The 18849-nt window shown below is 43.6% G+C and overlaps 1 protein-coding gene across 1 annotated transcript in view; it reads left to right on the forward strand.

Annotated features, from left to right (window-relative positions):
- The window catches only part of adamts3 (ADAM metallopeptidase with thrombospondin type 1 motif 3), a 145969-nt gene that overhangs the window by 10182 nt on the left and 116938 nt on the right, over nt 1–18849 (forward strand). The window contains exon 3 of the mRNA XM_062980867.1: nt 7342–7736. Coding sequence (XP_062836937.1) covers nt 7342–7736 — 395 coding nt within the window. The remainder of the gene's footprint in view (nt 1–7341; nt 7737–18849) is intronic.

Here is an 18849-nt window from a genome sequence, read left to right on the forward strand (position 1 = left end):
GACCACAATTGAGTAAATGTAGATACAGCCTTTGATAGCTGAGCCACAAGCAACTGTCAAATAGGGCCTGGGGATTTGTATAATGGAGGAAACTCAAAGCTGGAGAAGAAATCTTTCATAATCCTTTCTGTTGAGCAAAGGCAACAGCCAGTGTGGCTGAACAATTTATCCTGGCTGTTCATTGGCTCACCTTCCATAGAAACAATTATAATAGCTCTCTACTCAAGTAAGAACTCCAGGCCGGTCAATGCATCTGTTTTGCATTTACTCTGCTCTCCCTGATAACCAAGTGAGATTCTCCACCATGCCCATTGAGTGCCTTATCGTGACATGAAAGAGCTTTGTTCAGAGCTGAGACTTAGTTTCAGTATTGCAGATTCCCAACACTCATGTGGAGAGAGAAGTGTAGGCAGATAAGCTAACAAAATGCCTGTGGCTTTGCAGTGAGGCTGCCTTGTGGTTTCTTAATTCTTCTACATGTGTTAAACAGGCGTGACATTTTCTGTGTAACTGTGGAAGGGTGGGTTGGGACAGAGTTTCTGCAGAGTTTTAAATTCCTCTTTGCTCGCTGCTCATGAACTGCGAACCCCCATCATCTTACAGGTTGCCAAGCCAGCTGGCTAGTCTTTTGAAGCAAAATTCTCAAGGTTTTAACCCCTCGTAATGGAGGGTTAAACTAATTCTGAGAGAACTTTATCAGGCAAAGCTTTCCTCCCAAAATCTTGGAAGTTTTGAAAACTTTTCTTTGACTTTTTTTCTTGCCTGTACTTCACAGCCCAACTCTTTCTGATTTTGGGTGACTTTTTCACAGTGTATCTATATTGTAGAATTAATGCAATTTAGCAACAGTTTAACTGCCACTTCTCAATGCTATGAAATCATGGGTGTTATAGTTTTACACGGTCTTTAGCCTTCCTTGCCAAAGCATGTCTGTGCCTCACTGAACTACACATTTTAGGATTTCATAGCATGGCAGTTAAAGTGATCCCAAACTGTAATAATTATACAGTGTAGATTTTATGAAAAATGGCAGAATAGCATCTGGCCAACTCATTGCATGTAGGAGAGATGTCCTTGAAAGAAGGAAGATTGAACATACTAAAACTTGGAAAGTGACGTGTTTAGGCTACAACTTCCATGGCCATCTTGGTCAGGGGATTATGGGAATTGTAGTTAAAAATAATATTTCAAGGCTCCAAAATCAACAGAAGATATGTATAGCAAGAGCTCTTTGCCACAATCATAATGCAGGTTGAAGATCTCTTATCCAAAATGCTTGCAACCAGAAGTGTTCTGGATTTCAGGTTGTTTTGAATTTTGGAATATTTGCATTTGCATATTCATACATAGTGAAATGTCTTGGAGATGGAACCCAAGTCCAAACATGACATTTACTTATGTTTCACATATATCTTACACACAAAACCTGAAGATAAATTAATACACGGTATGTGTATTAATTTTGTATATGAAAAAGGGGCTGTGTACATTGAGCCATCAAAAAGCAAACGTGTCAGTATCTCAGCAACTGTTATGGACAAATCATCATCATCATCATCATCATCATCATCATCATCATCCAGTTCTAAACACTAGGGAAGTGTTTGACTTGTGATACTGTGATATGAAATTTGGCATATATATCTCATTTGCTGTGTCATACTCTGTGTTTGTGTCAATAATAATTATAGTTCTTACCCACATGAAGATTCTATAAATGCACATATCAAAAGATATTTCTATAAAATATACATATGAAAACATATTTCTATAAAATTATATGGAATAGAGATTAAAACAAAAGACACAAGTTTAAAATTATGATTTAACCTGGCTGACTAGTTTGGATTTCAGAAAAGATATTCAACCTGTATATTCTCCAGAGTTTGGAGATGAGATGCCAGCTGCTGAAAAGTTATACCAGGAGAGAATTATTGCTTTGGAAAACTGCCATACCACAGTATTGCAACACATGGTTTCTTTGGAGAAGGTTCCAGATTTACTCCCCAGCATATCCTTACAAAGAATCTTACGGAGAAGGGTTTGGAATGATCACCCTTCCTGAAATGTGGAACTTCAAGAGCAGGATTCTTTTTCATGTATCTCTCACCAGCACTCAAGGGGTTCATAGACCATAAAACAGGATCTACAAGAGGATTCACGGCTTATTCATGGCTTATTGTTTCTATAGTAGATTCTGGAATATTTCCCCACAGATATGGCACTCATGCTGAATGCCTTTCTAGAACCTAATGGCCATCTAGGGCAGAACTTTCCAAGCATTTCATGTTGGTGGAAAGCTTTTTAGACATGCAATGTTTTGCAACATAGTGGTTCAGCTTTACTAGCAAACCAGATGTTAAACCAACCCTTTATAAGAGATACAGCCACATACATGAATATTATTACAACAAAGTGTATGGTGACACAACATATCTCATGAAAACCTTTCAGTTATATTTTTAAATATTTGATTTATTGCTTATTTCACATTCTTTACATTCACATGACACACCTACACATTGTAGCCAACACACTCATGAGTTGTGGCAAAGTTTGGAAAACTCTGATCTAGAGGAATACTATGACCTGCAAAAAAAGGGGGAGTATGGTTATTCCTGGAAAAGAATACAGGGTAACAGCATCTTTCAGTTGAATATATAATTTAAGGCACAGCCCAGTTCCCATACATCATCCGATGACATCTTACTAACAATAAAAAAGAGAGCATATTTTTAGCTGTTGCGGTAAGAGGGAAAAAAATTCTTGGGAGCATGGATAGCATTTTGTGCTGCAAAGCATTCTTGGCATAGCCCTCTTGAATCCCTGCTCTCGAATTCTACCAGTCCTACAAGTGAGGAGGTGAGAGAATGCTGATAGTGCTGATGAGTTTCTGACATGAGTTTGGCTTTCTCGGTTCTCCAAATGACATTGGCCGGCTGCCCTTAGCAAAGGCTGTGTGTGAGCTTACTTGACAGCTCCCTCGGGGCAGAGAACAGACCTTTTCTCTTACAGAGGTTTCCTCTCCCCATTTAGTAGTGAATCAACTGGAGAATTTGGAATGGCCCTTTGGAGATCTTGGCAGTTGTTCTTCTTGTTTGCAGGGGGAAGCCGTACTCCTGGCCTTTTAGATTTCATAATAATTATATAGTCTTAATAGCACAAATACTCTAAAAGAGCAGCTCCTGTCTGATCTTGGAAACCCTCCATAGTGTACAGTATACTATTCCCTCAATAGTGTTCCATGGATTCACATGCTCAGCTTCAAAATCCTTTGCCATCTTTTCACCATCTCAACACAATCCAGCCGTAGATATCTTTCTTGAACTATGTCAGTAGATATGATATGGTTCCTGTGTTCCAAATACAAAGACCTGTGGGCTTTCCCACTTGCTGGCTGCTCATCTTCATAGCAATCTAGGCCTTACGACAGAACTACAGATGTAGAGGACATACTACAAATAAATGTAGGAGATCCTGTAGAAATTGCCATCCATTTGGAGATCCTCTTGAATAACATTACAGGCTGCATTTCTAGTAGACGTGGATATTAAGTCAATTGCAATCTCTTACACATTGTTGTAGGTATAAGCTCTACTTAATTTATTTATTTTTATTTACAGTATTTATATTCCGCCCTTCTCACCCCGAAGGGCACTCAGGGTGGATCACATTATACACACATAGAGCAAACATTCAATGCCCATAAACACATCAAACAGAGACCGAGACAAACAGACACAGAGGCAATTTAACCTTCTCCTGAGGGGATGTTCAATTCTGGCCACAGGGGGAGCAGCTGCTTCATCATCCACTCTGATGGCACTTCCTCATTCCAGGTAGTAAATTAGTTAAACCTGCCTCCCCACTTTTTAAATAAGTGGCACCTTATTTCCTACTTGATAGATGCAACTATCTTTCGGGTTGCTAGGTCAGCAACGAGCAGGGGCTATTTTTTATTTTTAATTGACGGGTGCTCACCCCGCCACGGGCTGGCCTTGAACTCATGACCTCATGGTCAGAGTGATTTATTGCAGCTGCTCAACAGCCTGCGCCACAGCCCGGCCCCTTACTTAACGCATTGGTCCTTACTTTTGCAAAAGTATACATTTTACTGGATGTCTGATTCTTCAAATATTCAGGTTAGGAAACATAGCTGAATGTCTTTGTTTCTTTTTCTTATTTATAGTTCCAAGCCATAAACCTGCAAAAAAAAAAAAAGCAAACAAAAAACTAAAGTTGAAACAAATTGTTCGAAAGTTGCAATTAGCTCTAATAAGGTCAATGAGGCCAACTTGTGTGGTCTGGTAGAATACCTCTTTTTTCTTTTAACCTGATGATCCAGAATCTTACTAAACAACACTTTTCTAGACAATCCCTCCTTTTTAACTAATTATATGTTTTGGAGTCCTTCCTATAGGGATGTGATGCACTTTCTTATATAAATGTTTGTTTTGCTGCTGTAGCAGGAAATAAAATTAGGGAGTTTTAAAAATTCCTTCTGTTGCAATCCAGAGCCCTTACTGGGATGTTCCATTGGCATCAACTATGCCTTCCAGAATTTCAGATGTGTGTGCTAAGCATTTTCACCCTTATCTTGCTTTCTATTTGTTTTGACTCTTAGAAACGCTTCAGATTAGTGTAGCCAGACATTCCTGATAATTGACTATGTGGGTACAGATTTGTGTGTTGGGGAGAGTTGACAAATATTGAAAATATTCTTTCTAACTGCTAGCAGGCGGGTGGAATTGCATTTCCATAGACAGCAGACTCTGGAAACTGGATGGAGGAAGTCAACTGAGAAGTTTGGAAGTCATCAGTATTTAAGCATATCATATTTGATTTTAATTGCCTTTGAGGACTTTTTTTTGCAATTTCATCTTCCAGTTCATTGCTTGCTGACTGCAAGCAATCTTGTTAGTCTGTCCCCTTTCTCTCTTTCCTCCTATTGCATCCCACCTGCTTGTAGGCAGCTGTTTCTTCTCTTTTAAGAAGCGCATTTGCTTCCATGTTGAAATATGAGGAAATAATGACAGGACTCTTAAACAGGCTACTTTTACACTGAAACTTCAAGAAAAGGAGCCAGCTTTTTTGTTCTCAGAGAAGTATCTTTGTAGTTCCTTCCCACGCTTCTAGTTCAGTGTTTTTAACTTGCAATATCATATCTATTTCCTTGTGATAAAACCCCATTAATCTCAATGGAACTTGAAAGATAGAGAGCCTATCCAGGGTTGGGTAAATCCAACATGTCTAGAGAGACATTTTCTATTTCTGAGATATTCTGGAGGCCTCTGCTCCTTCCTTTATCACTGCAACATTCTTCATATTTTTACTTAGCATAAGTCTCGTGCACACTAGACAATAACAGCACTTTAGTACCACTTTAATCGCCATGCCTCCTTCCTATGGAATTCTTTTGAAATACAGTATAATACCAGGGGAATACATGCCCAGACTTCAGACGGACACATGAAACTCATAGATAATAGTGAACCCTATCAAGATAGAGGGCCCAGGAATACCATAGTCACATAAAAGGATCTAGATCAGGAACATCCAAACTTTGGTCTTCCAGATGTTTTGGACTTCCAACTCCCACAATTCCTCACATCCTACTGGCTGTGAGGAATTGTGGGAGTTGAAGTCTAAAACACCCGAAGGGCCAAAGTTTGCCCATGCCTGATCTAGAACATGCTGAGGTAGAACAATTTTTGTTGGCCATGCATAAATAAAACTATGGACACCAGTCCTGTGATTGCAGTGTATTTAGAGAGTGCTAGCATCTCAATAAACTACAAATCCCAGGATTTCATAGGACAGAGGCATAGCAGATAAAATGGTATTAAAGTGCTTTTCGTGTACAGTGTGCCAGCAGCCCAAAAGGTTCACTGGTTAGCAAAGCAATGAAGGAAGGTCAAATGGCACTGCTTGCACTCAGCGCAATGCTTGCACTCATAAAACATGCAGCAGCAAGTATTTCATCCCAGGTCATAGTGTGGGAGGTAAGGACATGTACTAGGGAAGTAAGCAGTGGGAACCTGAGTTGGCTGTTGACCTGAAACAGAATCCCTGTCTCTCTAAAGCTGTGGTTCTTAACCTGGGGGCCATGGCCCACCAGTGGGCCATGAGAACAAAAATATGAACATCAGGAGGAACTTCCTAACTGTGAGAGCTGTTCGGCAGTGGAACTCTCTGCCCCGGACTGTGCTGTAGGCTCCTTTGGAGGCTTTTAAGCAGAGGCTGGATGGCCATCTGTCGGGGGTGCTTGGAATGCAATTTTCTGCTTCTTGGCAGGGGGTCCACAACCCTCCTTCCTCTTATTTTATTTTATTTCCATTTCTTTCCACAGAGCTGACCATTGCATTGGATAAACCACATCATCCCTAGATTATTAAATATGGTTTTATGTGGGCAAGCAGATGGTAACCACTGCTTGGCATATGTTCTGTATCACAAAATAGAGCTGATGTGGTCTATCCAATGCAATTTTCTGAATCAGCACCCCAAATAACCAAATTTAATCTAAAGTTGACCAAAAATGATTTTTAACCCTTTTGGTACTAATGTTATTTATTTATTTATTTATTTATTTATTTATTTATTTATTAGCAGTATCTATATTCCGCCCTTCTCACCCCGAAGGGGACTCAGGGCAGATCACATTACACATATAAGGCAAACATTCAATGCCTTAACATAGAACAAACGCAGGCTCCAAGCTGGCCTCAAACTCATGACCTCTTGGTCAGAGTGATTTGTTGCAGCTGGCTGCTCACCAGCCTGCGCCACAGCCCGGGCTGTGGCGCAGGCTGTTGGAGAGTGGTCCCTGGTCAAAGTGTCCTCCGGTCATGTGGACCTTGGTCAAGTGGGCCTTGGTCAAAAAAAGGTTGGGAACCATTGCTTTAAAGGTTTCTACACCAGTGCCCACCAGTGTAACTATGCCAGCTGACCTAACTGAATATTTACATATATATCTGTGGAACTCTCTCCCTAGTGACATCCAGCAGGCTCCATCGCTTTTGAGTTTTAGAAAGAAAGTGAAGAACTGGCTATGCGAGCAAGTGTTCAAATAATAAGTTTTGTTGGCTTCGACCCGGTCTGGACTAAGGTTTATGTACAAGGTTCTGTGGATGAATGACTCAAGTATTTGTATTGTTTTTAATCTGTTTTTAACTGCTTATGTTTTATTATTTTGTATTGTTGTGTATTGGCATCGAATTCTGCTAGTTTTGTAAGCTGCCCTGAGTCCCTTCGGGTGAGAAGGGTGGGATAGAAATGATGGAAATAATAATAATAATAAATAATCTCTAACCTTCCTCTTTCTTCTGCCTCCTTCTGCAGGAATACCAAGAAGCAAACTAAAGCACTATGTCCTAGCAACCCCAGTCAGCACCACTGCAGATGGAAGTTATATTTCCAATATTGTTTCTGCAAGCCATTCAAGGAGATCCATCCGGGATGTATCTCCAGGCCCCAAGCAATTGTACTTTAATGTGTCTGCATTTGGAAAGGAATTCCACCTTAGACTCAGACCTAACACACGCTTAATAGCTCCTGGTGCCATAGTGGAATGGTATGAAGATTCTGTGGAAACCAAAAATGGAACTTCTGCTCAAACTGAGACTGTCGCAGACAAAATATGGAAAAAGGAATTGCTGTGGACCAACTGTGCATACATTGGGGACCTTGTGGATATACCAGGAGCTTCCGTTGCTGTTAGCAACTGTGACGGTCTGGTAAGAGAAGTTTTCTTGTAGATATTCCATTCTTCTTTGCTTTTTTAAAACAAGAGTTCACTATGCCATTGGGCTGAAAACTTTGTATCTTTTCGAAACACATGTTTTGTCTAGAAGAAAAATGAATTTCAGCATTTCCAAAATAGGATATTTGCTTGGGGTGGAACAAATTTTATATTATTTCCTCCTCCTCTTTTTTGTATATGAACTCAAAGCTGGAGATAACCAAAGAATCTTTCCACTATAGAGAACGAGATTTAGACAAACAAGGTTTACAAGTTTAGCAAGTATGTTTGGGTAAGGAATTGGCTCAGTATATAAGGACATGGGTGGGTCACCATGAAATATAACTAGACCAATCTCTCATCTCCTGTTCTGCCCAGAAACAATACTGATAGACTTTGTCATTGGTCCAATGGACAGGAAGTTGTTTTCACTGCAAGGCCAGGAGATCTATATTTAGGAGACAGAAGGTTGCAGCAGTCAACCATACTTGGACCCTTGGTTTGAAACCAAACTAACTAAAGGACTGTATTGTCTCACAGAAGACTGTTGAGGCCTTTCTCTCTATACTGCTACCTTCACAGGTATATCTGGTGCAAATGTGGGAGAACGTGAAATAGGTGACTTTGTAATTACTCCTAGGCTCCTAAAATTCTTTCTGGGGGAGGTGGTAGGAATTGTGGGAGTTGAAGTCCAAAACACTTGGAGGGACAAAGTTTGCCCATGCCTGCCATGAACCTTTGTTCAGAGGCCAAGGGTTGGAATTAAAGCTCCTCATAATCTTATTAGCAAGTAAGCTGGAGACCCCCCCCCCCCCCCACCACCACCACCATGGTGTCCATGTTGGTGTGTTGGAGGTGTGGTAAATCCAATCCAGACTGCAGTCCAAATTTTAAAAGAGCATCCCAAACTTCTGAGCCCTATGCCAAAGGTAGTTTCACATAGTTCGCTTCAGGTTTGGTCTGAAATATGGAGTTAGTTCACTGCCCCACTAACACGGAGGCTATAAAAAGCTTTTGTCCTTGTCACATTCTACAGTTAAAACTAAATGGCAAGGATAAGGTGTTATGCTTTATATAAGAGTGGGCCCTCAGACTCCATGATCTCTTATGGAGACCGAAATGTATGGCTTCTCAAGTCCCATTATATCAGTGGTGTAGTAAAATGCCATCACTTATTTTCAACGGTGTACAACTCCTTTGGGAGAGAAAGATAATTTGTGATATGGTAGGGTGTGCATAAACATGAGCATAGCACTTGGTATGTGGTAAAATCAAGGTTTGCTTTTTATACTTTTTTTCCAAATGGATTTGATTAAACCTGTAGCTGCAGTCCCTATGGACATGAAGGTCCACCAAAGTACATACGTTGGGTGGTTAAAAGAATCCCAGTTTCCATTTCCAGATGTCTTTTGAAAGAAACTTGCTGGCTCATGTTCTCTTTGCAGAAACCTGACCTGCCTTCTGAATTCATCCCTCACCTGTAACTGTAGGTGCTCAGAGTGAGGAAAGAGACTCAGCAAATGAGATTAGACCAGATTTGGCTTAAGGTATGCAGTCAGTAGCACAGACTGCAAGCAGATGTAGGTGGCATGATGGGAGGGGAAAGAGATATGTGGTTCACGGGCTGGATGTCTGTGAGAGATCTCGTATTTAGGACAGAAGGCTTGGAATATCATAAAAATGTGCAAAGCATTTGAACTGTGGCAAAAAGGCAGCATCAAGGAGTTCCTATTCTATAAGCATGGGGATGAAAAGTAACCCTTCTTTGAATGCTTAGAGTAGAAAATACCCATTAGTTCTGCACCCTTTTACAGAGCAAAATCCCACAAATTGAAGTGGAGTTTTCTATTCCTGAAAAGAATGTTTCTCCATGTCCATGACTTAAGAGCTTTGGGCGGCAGAAGACATCCAATACAGGGCCTTTTTGGACACCACTATGGAAAACCATCTATGTTAAATTGATGCTTCTTTCTAGACAGGCCCAGGCCAATTTTCCTTTTCTTCTTTTCTCTTCAGTCTTCTGCTTTCCTCTCTATCCATTAGAGATTAGCAATCTTTGTTCATCCAATATTGTTCTGCTTTGGCCTTTAAAGCAGGGTTAAAGCAAAATGTAGCTTTCAAAATGGCCATATCTTTCTCTGACGAACAGGGTTAGCATGAACTGGCAATGGCCAACTGGCTCCAGGAGCTAATCCAGCATGAACAATTTTGTATTGCTAAACAAAGGAAGTTTAATAGTCTTATTAACAGTTGTGTTTTGAGTGCTGTTGTCCAAAAAATAGCTTTTCCATGCTCTGGCTAATTGTTCTGTGATGCTGGAAACCACTGCTGTGAAAAAAGCTTGGAAAGGTCTTTTCTACTCACTCTCATGGCAGATATGTATCTACGAAAGTAAGTTATCATTTGTACCTCCATTATTCCAGAGCATTATTCTAACTCAATTCATTCCCGGATCCTTTGGAAGTATTGCTCCTGCTTGCTGGTTGGCCCTTGTTTTCGCTCTCATCATCTCGCCCACCTTCTGTTTTATGTCTTCTTAAGGACAGGACCTATTTCTTACATTATGAGTTTCCCAAATGTCTGTTTGCTGCCAAACATCCACTTTCTCATACAGCAGTATTGCTTAAGCACAGAATACATATGTATAGCCTCTGGTGACAGGATGAGCATTTCGTTGAAAAAGCTTGCATAAATCAACAAGTGAGCAACCCCTTGGGCTTGCAAAGTATTTTCCTGGTTGCAACACAAGGTCTGGAATCTTGCGGGTGAGAAAGGGAGTGAGGAATGGCAATCCCCATCCAGCAACCCACAGCTACAGGGGGAAAGAGACTGGGCTTTGCAGAGCAGATGGGTTCACTTAAGGTGGCTGAGATAACCAAGCGTGACCTGAGCAGTCAAGGAATTAACAACCTTGTTCAGTGCCTTCAGCTGTCATTCTGCTTATACAGAATCCAAGGTTGAGACACACACAACACTGAAGACAGAAAGCCTGGAACAGGAATGGGAAAATGCAGTCAATGGGCTGTGCATACAGTCACCCCTCCACATTTATGGTAATAATAACATTGAAAAGCAACTCAATAAACAATCATATTAAAAATACAGATTGAGCATCTCTTATCCAGCATTCCAAAATTCTCCAAAATCTAGAATTGTTTACATAAGAAGCGATGATAGTGACACCTTTAATTTCGGAAGGGTCAATGTACACAAATTTTGTTTCAAGCACAAAATTATGTAAAAATATTGTATGTAAAATTACCTTTTGGCTATGTGTATAAGGTGTCTGTGAAACTGAAATGAATTTTCTTGTTTAGATTTGTTTAAATCTATCGTTATGTCCTTATATACAAACACAGATACAAGTTAGGCATCCCTTATGTAGAATTCCAAAATACTCCAAAATCAGAATTGTCCAAATGGGGGGCAGAGATAGCGACACCTATGCTTTCTCATGGTTCAGTGTACACAACGTTTGTGTCATGGACATTATTAAAATGCTATGAATAAAATTGACATCAGGCCATGTGTATAATGTGTATATGAAACATAAATGAGTCCCATGTTTTGACTTGTGTCCTCTTCCCGAGATATTTCATTATGTACATATGTTTAAAGACAGGTATTCCAAAATGAATACTTCTGGTCCCAAACATTTCAGATGAGGGATGCTCAACCTGTATTCACTTAGGGCCTCTTGTACAAGCTTTATTTATTTATTTCATGTCAAAAGCATTGCACGGCAAATACATTTCAAAAAGATGGGGGGGGGGGAGGGAACAAGCTATAACCTCTTCTTGGTGCCTCAGTTGTTGTTCCCATTGAAAATAATAATGTTCATTATTATCTGCATGAATTTTGGCAGTCATGCTATATATTGATTTAAGGGTGTTGGACACTAAGTGTGATGACCCATGGGCCTTGTAGTCCTGCTCATGACATTGTGATGCCTGATGAAGAAGAAAACTTGGGTTTTTTACCTTCCCAGTCAGAACTGGATTCTTCCCAGACAGATTCTTCCCAGCCAGATCTGGGAACCTTGCACCTGCAAGAGGATTATGTTCCAGAAGTATGTCAAACAAATACTGAGGCTACATCTCCAGTGTTTTCTCGCCATGAGTTTTGTAAACAACAGAGAGGTTTGGAAGCAGCCTCGCGCAGGAGTGCGAGAATAATTGCTAAGAATTTGCCAATTAAGCCTGCTTTCCATGAGAATCTTTAAGGAGTCAAACATCTGGTCTCAGAGATTAGCTTTCGTTTCTGGTTCCCAGAGAACTGCTCTCGGCGGGAAAGTTAGACTCTATATAGGTGTTTTACCCGCGGAGTAACTTTGCGGAGTCAATTCGTCAGCCTCCGGAGCGAGTTGTGTCTGGACAGCGCGCTCCGTTTCAAGCCTCGTTCCTGCTCAAGCCTTGTCCTTGTTTCCTGCCTTCGCTCCTGCTTCCCAGCCTTTGTTTACCTACGGACCTTGCCTTGTTTCCCAGGACTAAACCTTGCCTTGTTTCACGGATTTTACCAAGTTATTCCACGGACCTTGTTCTTGTTCCTCGTTACCTTGTTCCACGTTTCAAGCCTTGTTTCAAGTATCAAGTTATTTCCTAGCCTTGCTCAAGTTCATGGACTAAAGGACCTTGTCATCTCCCCTCACTTTGCCTGGCAAAGTGAGTGTTTCGGTTATTGGATTACAACTTTGGACCTTAATATTTCATATTGGACATTGTTTCTTTGGACTAATTTTGACCTTTCCTGAAAGGTCTACTTCTGGACTAACTTTTACATTTGCTTTTACTAACTTTATATATTTCCTTAATAAAGATATTAGATAGAATCTGGCCTCTGCGTATGGTTATTGGTGCTCTGTAGCCTGGGTCGTGACAGTTTGACTCCGCCACCCTAAGCACCAATTAACCTCGGCCAGAATGTCTACCGGAGTCGTACCTGGGCCGAGCGGCCAGCCGATTACCTACACCATCGACAAGGATGAGGTGGACCGAATCCGTGATAAGCTCAATGCACAGGATGGAGAAATAAAGGGTTTGAAGGAACGCGGAATCCGTCTTCCGGACATGGCGTTGCCAACCAAGTTTACTGGAGAAGCTTCTAAGGTTCATGTTTTCCGTCGCCAATGCCAAGCTTATCTAGAGGCCCGTGATGCCGAGTTTCCCCAGGAAGACATCAAGGTGGCGTGGATTTACAGTCTCCTAGACGGGCCAGCGGCTAACTGGGCGACGGCTCTGTTCGACCAAGCCTCCCCACATCTAAGGTCAGCGCAACATTTCTTGGACCACCTTAAGGCGACCTGGGGAATCGAGGACAATTTGGAGGCAGCCGGGCACAAACTCCGCCGCCTCTTCCAAGGAGACAGACCCATGTCTCAGTACATAGCCGAGTTCCGAGTGCTGGCCCACAACACCGGCTGGAACGATGTTGCCCTCAGAGGACAATTTCGGGAGGGTCTCAACATTGAAATGCTGGAGGAAATCTCCAAGGTGGATCCTCCCCAAACGCTGGAAGCACTCATCGATCAATGTTTACGGGCTGAAGTCATGATTGCCAACAGGAAGCAGTGGGTACGAGGCCAGAGCGGTAGAGCTGGGGCAAAACCCCCCGCTCCCGCCAGCGTTCAGCCGCGTCCAGTGTGGAGACCCCCACCACCATCCCCATACCCCAGAGGGAGCGAGGAGGTGCCGATGCAGTTGGGCAATGTGCGTCCCAGATTAGATGCCGCCGAGAAGGCCCGCCGCCAACGCCTAAATCTCTGTTGGTATTGCGGGAATGGGGGCCACTTCGCCAGAGAGTGCCCAGCCAAAGGGAAGCCCGCCGCCCGTCTTGCGGCGGCGTCCTCCACGGAGACGAAGACGTCTGAGGCGGCTGGCACACAGCCGGCGGGGGAAGCCAACGACCGGGCGTAGAGAGGCTCGCCAACCCGGTCAAGAAACCCATTCAAGAGCCGCCAACCGGGGTCCTGTTCCTTCTAGTGGTCACCTTATGGTCAGCAAAAAAGGGACCCGTCATGATCCACGCCATGATAGACTCAGGAGCTACCAACAATTTCATTGATAGAGAGTATGCCGACTCTCTGGGATTACAATATCATGACTTCAAGAATGCCCGTGTGGTGCAAGCCATCGATGGCCGCCCTCTCAAGACGGGCCCCGTAAGCCAGTGGTCGGAACCCACCAGGATGTGGATAAGGGAACATATGGAAGAGATTTCCTTCTTTGTTACTGAGGTTCCCCATTTCCCTGTGATTTTGGGGATTCCATGGCTGACACTTCACGACCCAAGCATCTCCTGGTCCAACAGAGAACTGCAGTTTGCTTCAAAGTACTGCCAAAACCATTGCCTCGTAGCCAAGGTCTGCCATGCCACAGACACCGAGCCCATTATCACCTTGCCAAAGAAGTACTCCGAGTATTGGGATGTATTCAATGAAAAAGAAGCCAAAAAATTACCCCCACATAGACCTTATGACTGTGCCATTGACTTGGTGGAGGGGGCCCCGATCCCGCGAGGGCATCTCTACTCCCTGACTGAACCAGAGCAAGAAGCTCTCAGGGAATTCATAGAGACAAACCTTCGCAAGGGATTCATCAGACCCTCTCAATCCCCAGCCGCGTCCCCAGTGATGTTTGTGAAGAAGAAGTCAGGGGAATTACGCTTGGTGGTGGACTACAGAGCATTGAATAATATCACCAAGCGGAACAGCTATCCCCTGCCCTTAATCTCGGATCTACTAGACCGACTTCGAGGAGCCAAGGTTTACACCAAGCTGGATCTTCGGGGAGCTTACAACTTAGTTCGCATCAGAGAAGGGGACGAGTGGAAGACCGCCTTCCAGACTAAATTCGGATTATTCGAGTCCCGAGTTATGAATTATGGATTATGCGGAGCTCCCGCAACGTTCCAGCATTTTGTCAATGACATTTTCCAGGACTATCTAGATAGGTTCTTGATAATCTACCTGGACGATTTTTTGGTGTTTTCTAGATCACAATCAGAACATGAGAACCACGTCAAAATGGTGTTGCAACGATTGCGGGATCATGGACTTTATGCCAAGCTAGAAAAATGCGCTTTTGATCTACAAGAGGTAGATTTCCTTGGATACCGTATCTCGCCTCTAGGGCTCTCCATGGATCCAGCCAAGGTTTCAGCAGTATTGGAATGGCGGGCGCCAACTAACAAGAAGGAGGTGCAGCGATTCTTGGGGTTCGCGAACTATTACCGTAAGTTCATTCCAGATTTTGCCCGCTGGTCTGACCCAATCACTAGCTGCATCCGTGGAAAACAGCCCTTCCGCTGGACTGATCAAGCAGAGAAAGGGTTCCAGCAACTAAAGAAATTATTCACATCCCAGCCAATCCTTCAGCATCCAGATCCTGAAACCCTTTTTGTGGTGCAAGCGGACGCCTCTGATGTGGCAATTGGGGCTGTGCTCCTACAACCGGTGGGAGATCACCTTCATCCTTGTGCCTATTATTCTCGTCAACTAACCGCACCAGAGAGGAACTATACCATTTGGGAAAAAGAACTATTAGCCATAAAGGCAGCTTTTGAAACTTGGAGACATTGGCTAGAAGGGGCCAAATTTCCCATTGAAGTCCACACTGATCATCGGAATCTAGAACATCTAAGAACTGCCCGCAAGCTAAATCAGAGGCAGCAACATTGGGCTTTATTCTTTGAACGTTTCAACTTCCAGATTCATTATGTGACCCCAGCCCAAACCAAGCAAGCAGACGCCCTGTCACGTAAACCGGAATACGCTGCAGGACGCAAGGAGACCTTTGAATCCCAACTACTACAACCCGAGAACTTTGCCACGCTCACAGTGGGGAACACCAAATCCACTCCCATTGATTCAACTCCCTCTACTCCAGGGCCCATCTGTGCTCAAGAAATCAGGGCTAGTCAGCAAGCAGATGCCTGGGCGCAGGACCAACTTCGTCAAGGTCTGCATTTTCCCTTTTCGCTTAAAGATGGACTGCTTTGCTATAGAAATCATGTTTATATCCCACCCGGACCGGGCAGGGAAAAAGCACTTCGTCTGTGTCATGACTGCAAACCAGCAGGGCATTTCGGACTATTTAAAACCATGCATTTGATCCTAAGAGATTTCTGGTGGCCCAAGATCCGCAAGGATGTGGAAAAATATGTTAACACCTGCCCAGTATGCCAGCGCTCCAAGATAAGAAGGGAGAAGCCCTCAGGGCTTCTACACCCCCTTCCTAACCCATCTCGCCCATGGGAAATAATTTCTGCGGATTTTATCACTGACTTACCACCTTCCTGTGGATTCACCACGATCCTAGTGGTGGTGGACCTTTTCACCAAGTTAGCCCATTTCATTCCCTGTGAAGGTCTTCCCACGGCCCAAGAGACTGCAGATTTATTCCTCCAACATGTTTTCAGACTACATGGATTGCCCAAGAGTTTGGTCACAGACCGTGGATCCCAATTCACCTCTCGTTTCTGGAAGGCACTACAAAAACTATTGGGCATAGACTCTCGTTTATCTTCAGCTCATCATCCCCAAACGGATGGGCAAACGGAGCGCACCAATGCCACTTTGGAACAGTACCTTCGCTGTTATGTAAACTACCAACAGGACAATTGGGCTTCTCTGTTACCACTGTCGGAATTTGCCTACAACAATGGAGTCCAGGCTTCTACAAAAGAAACGCCGTTCTTTGCAAACTACGGCTTCCATCCACGTTTCTTTCCCCCTGTCATTGAAACTTCAGAAGTTCCCGCAGCAGAAGATTGGCTGCAGGAACTCACAGCGGTGCAACAACTTTTGCTCCAGCAACTGGAACAAGCCAAGGAGGACTATAAACGTCACGCGGACAAACATCGCCAGCCGGGCCCCGAAATCAAGGTAGGAGATCGGGTTTTTCTGTCCACTCGCTTTTTGCCCTCCCATCGCCCTTGCCGGAAGTTAGATGCCCGTTTCATTGGCCCCTATCCAGTGGTGGCGCAACTTAACCCCGTGACTTTCAAACTCCAACTTCCGCGCTCAATGCGCATTCACCCAGTGTTTCACCGCTCCCTGCTCCTTCCGGCGGATGGTGTGCGGCCAGATGTAGACCGGCCGGCCCCCGTCCCTATTTTGGTGGATGGGGAGGACGAGTTCGAGGTTCAGGACATTTTGGATTCTCGCTTTCACCGCCGCCGCCTGCAATATCTCATTGACTGGGTGGGTTTTGGCCCTGAGGAACGCTCTTGGGAAGACGCTTCCACAGTTCACGCTCCTGATCTAACCCGTCGCTTCCATCAGACCTATCCCGCCAAGCCACGACCTCGCGCCTCGGGGAGAGAGTCCCAGTTTGGGAGGGGGCTTGAGGAGGGGGATAGTGTGATGACCCATGGGCCTTGTAGTCCTGCTCATGACATTGTGATGCCTGATGAAGAAGAAAACTTGGGTTTTTTACCTTCCCAGTCAGAACTGGATTCTTCCCAGACAGATTCTTCCCAGCCAGATCTGGGAACCTTGCACCTGCAAGAGGATTATGTTCCAGAAGTATGTCAAACAAATACTGAGGCTACATCTCCAGTGTTTTCTCGCCATGAGTTTTGTAAACAACAGAGAGGTTTGGAAGCAGCCTCGCGCAGGAGTGCGAGAATAATTGCTAAGAATTTGCCAATTAAGCCTGCTTTCCATGAGAATCTTTAAGGAGTCAAACATCTGGTCTCAGAGATTAGCTTTCGTTTCTGGTTCCCAGAGAACTGCTCTCGGCGGGAAAGTTAGACTCTATATAGGTGTTTTACCCGCGGAGTAACTTTGCGGAGTCAATTCGTCAGCCTCCGGAGCGAGTTGTGTCTGGACAGCGCGCTCCGTTTCAAGCCTCGTTCCTGCTCAAGCCTTGTCCTTGTTTCCTGCCTTCGCTCCTGCTTCCCAGCCTTTGTTTACCTACGGACCTTGCCTTGTTTCCCAGGACTAAACCTTGCCTTGTTTCACGGATTTTACCAAGTTATTCCACGGACCTTGTTCTTGTTCCTCGTTACCTTGTTCCACGTTTCAAGCCTTGTTTCAAGTATCAAGTTATTTCCTAGCCTTGCTCAAGTTCATGGACTAAAGGACCTTGTCATCTCCCCTCACTTTGCCTGGCAAAGTGAGTGTTTCGGTTATTGGATTACAACTTTGGACCTTAATATTTCATATTGGACATTGTTTCTTTGGACTAATTTTGACCTTTCCTGAAAGGTCTACTTCTGGACTAACTTTTACATTTGCTTTTACTAACTTTATATATTTCCTTAATAAAGATATTAGATAGAATCTGGCCTCTGCGTATGGTTATTGGTGCTCTGTAGCCTGGGTCGTGACACTAATAGTTGGTTAGCTGTTTGTATGTATCTGGTTCCATTTGGTGAGTGTGTTTTTTAATTGCCCTACATACAAATGTAGAGGCCGTGGTGGCTCAGCGGATTAAACTGCTAAACTGCAGAACTTGCTGACCGAAAGATCAGCACTTCGAATCCGTGGGATGTCGTCAGCTCCCGTTGTTAGCCCCAGCTTCTTCCAACCTAGCAGTTAAAAAACATGCAAATGTGAGTAGATCAATAGGTACTGCTTCAGAAAAAGGGTAATGGTGCTCCATGCACTCATGCCTGCCACATGACCTAGGAAGTGGCAACGAACAAAAAACTCAGGCTGACTTATCCTTGGATCAATGAAAGTACTGTATTTTAACTCTTTTCAAAAAAGGAAACCATCCTCATTTATGCTTTCTCCTCTCTGTGAAATAATACTTGACTTATCCACAAGTCATGTCAAAATCGATAATTTTGGCTCCAGAACCTGCCCTCATTCATGAGGTTGATTTATGCACAAGTATATGGTAAATTCCAAGAGGCACTTGGGAAATGGCACATTCCTGAATGCCATGAAAGCCAGATAACTTGCAGAACAATGTGTGCAAGAAACATACTCGAGGGCAGCACCGGGTTTCTCTTTCAGTGATCAATTGTCAAAGTGGAAATGTAAATAGCCTTCAAGACAGACTGAGCTTCAGAACTTCCCTGCCACAGCGGGTCATATATCAGTCTAAAAACTCTCCACATCAGCCCTCTGATTCTGTGCTTCCAGTCAGTTTGGAGGCTTT

Source organism: Anolis carolinensis, chromosome 5 (assembly GCF_035594765.1).
Source record: "Anolis carolinensis isolate JA03-04 chromosome 5, rAnoCar3.1.pri, whole genome shotgun sequence".
Classification (NCBI taxonomy): Eukaryota; Metazoa; Chordata; class Lepidosauria; order Squamata; family Dactyloidae; genus Anolis; species Anolis carolinensis.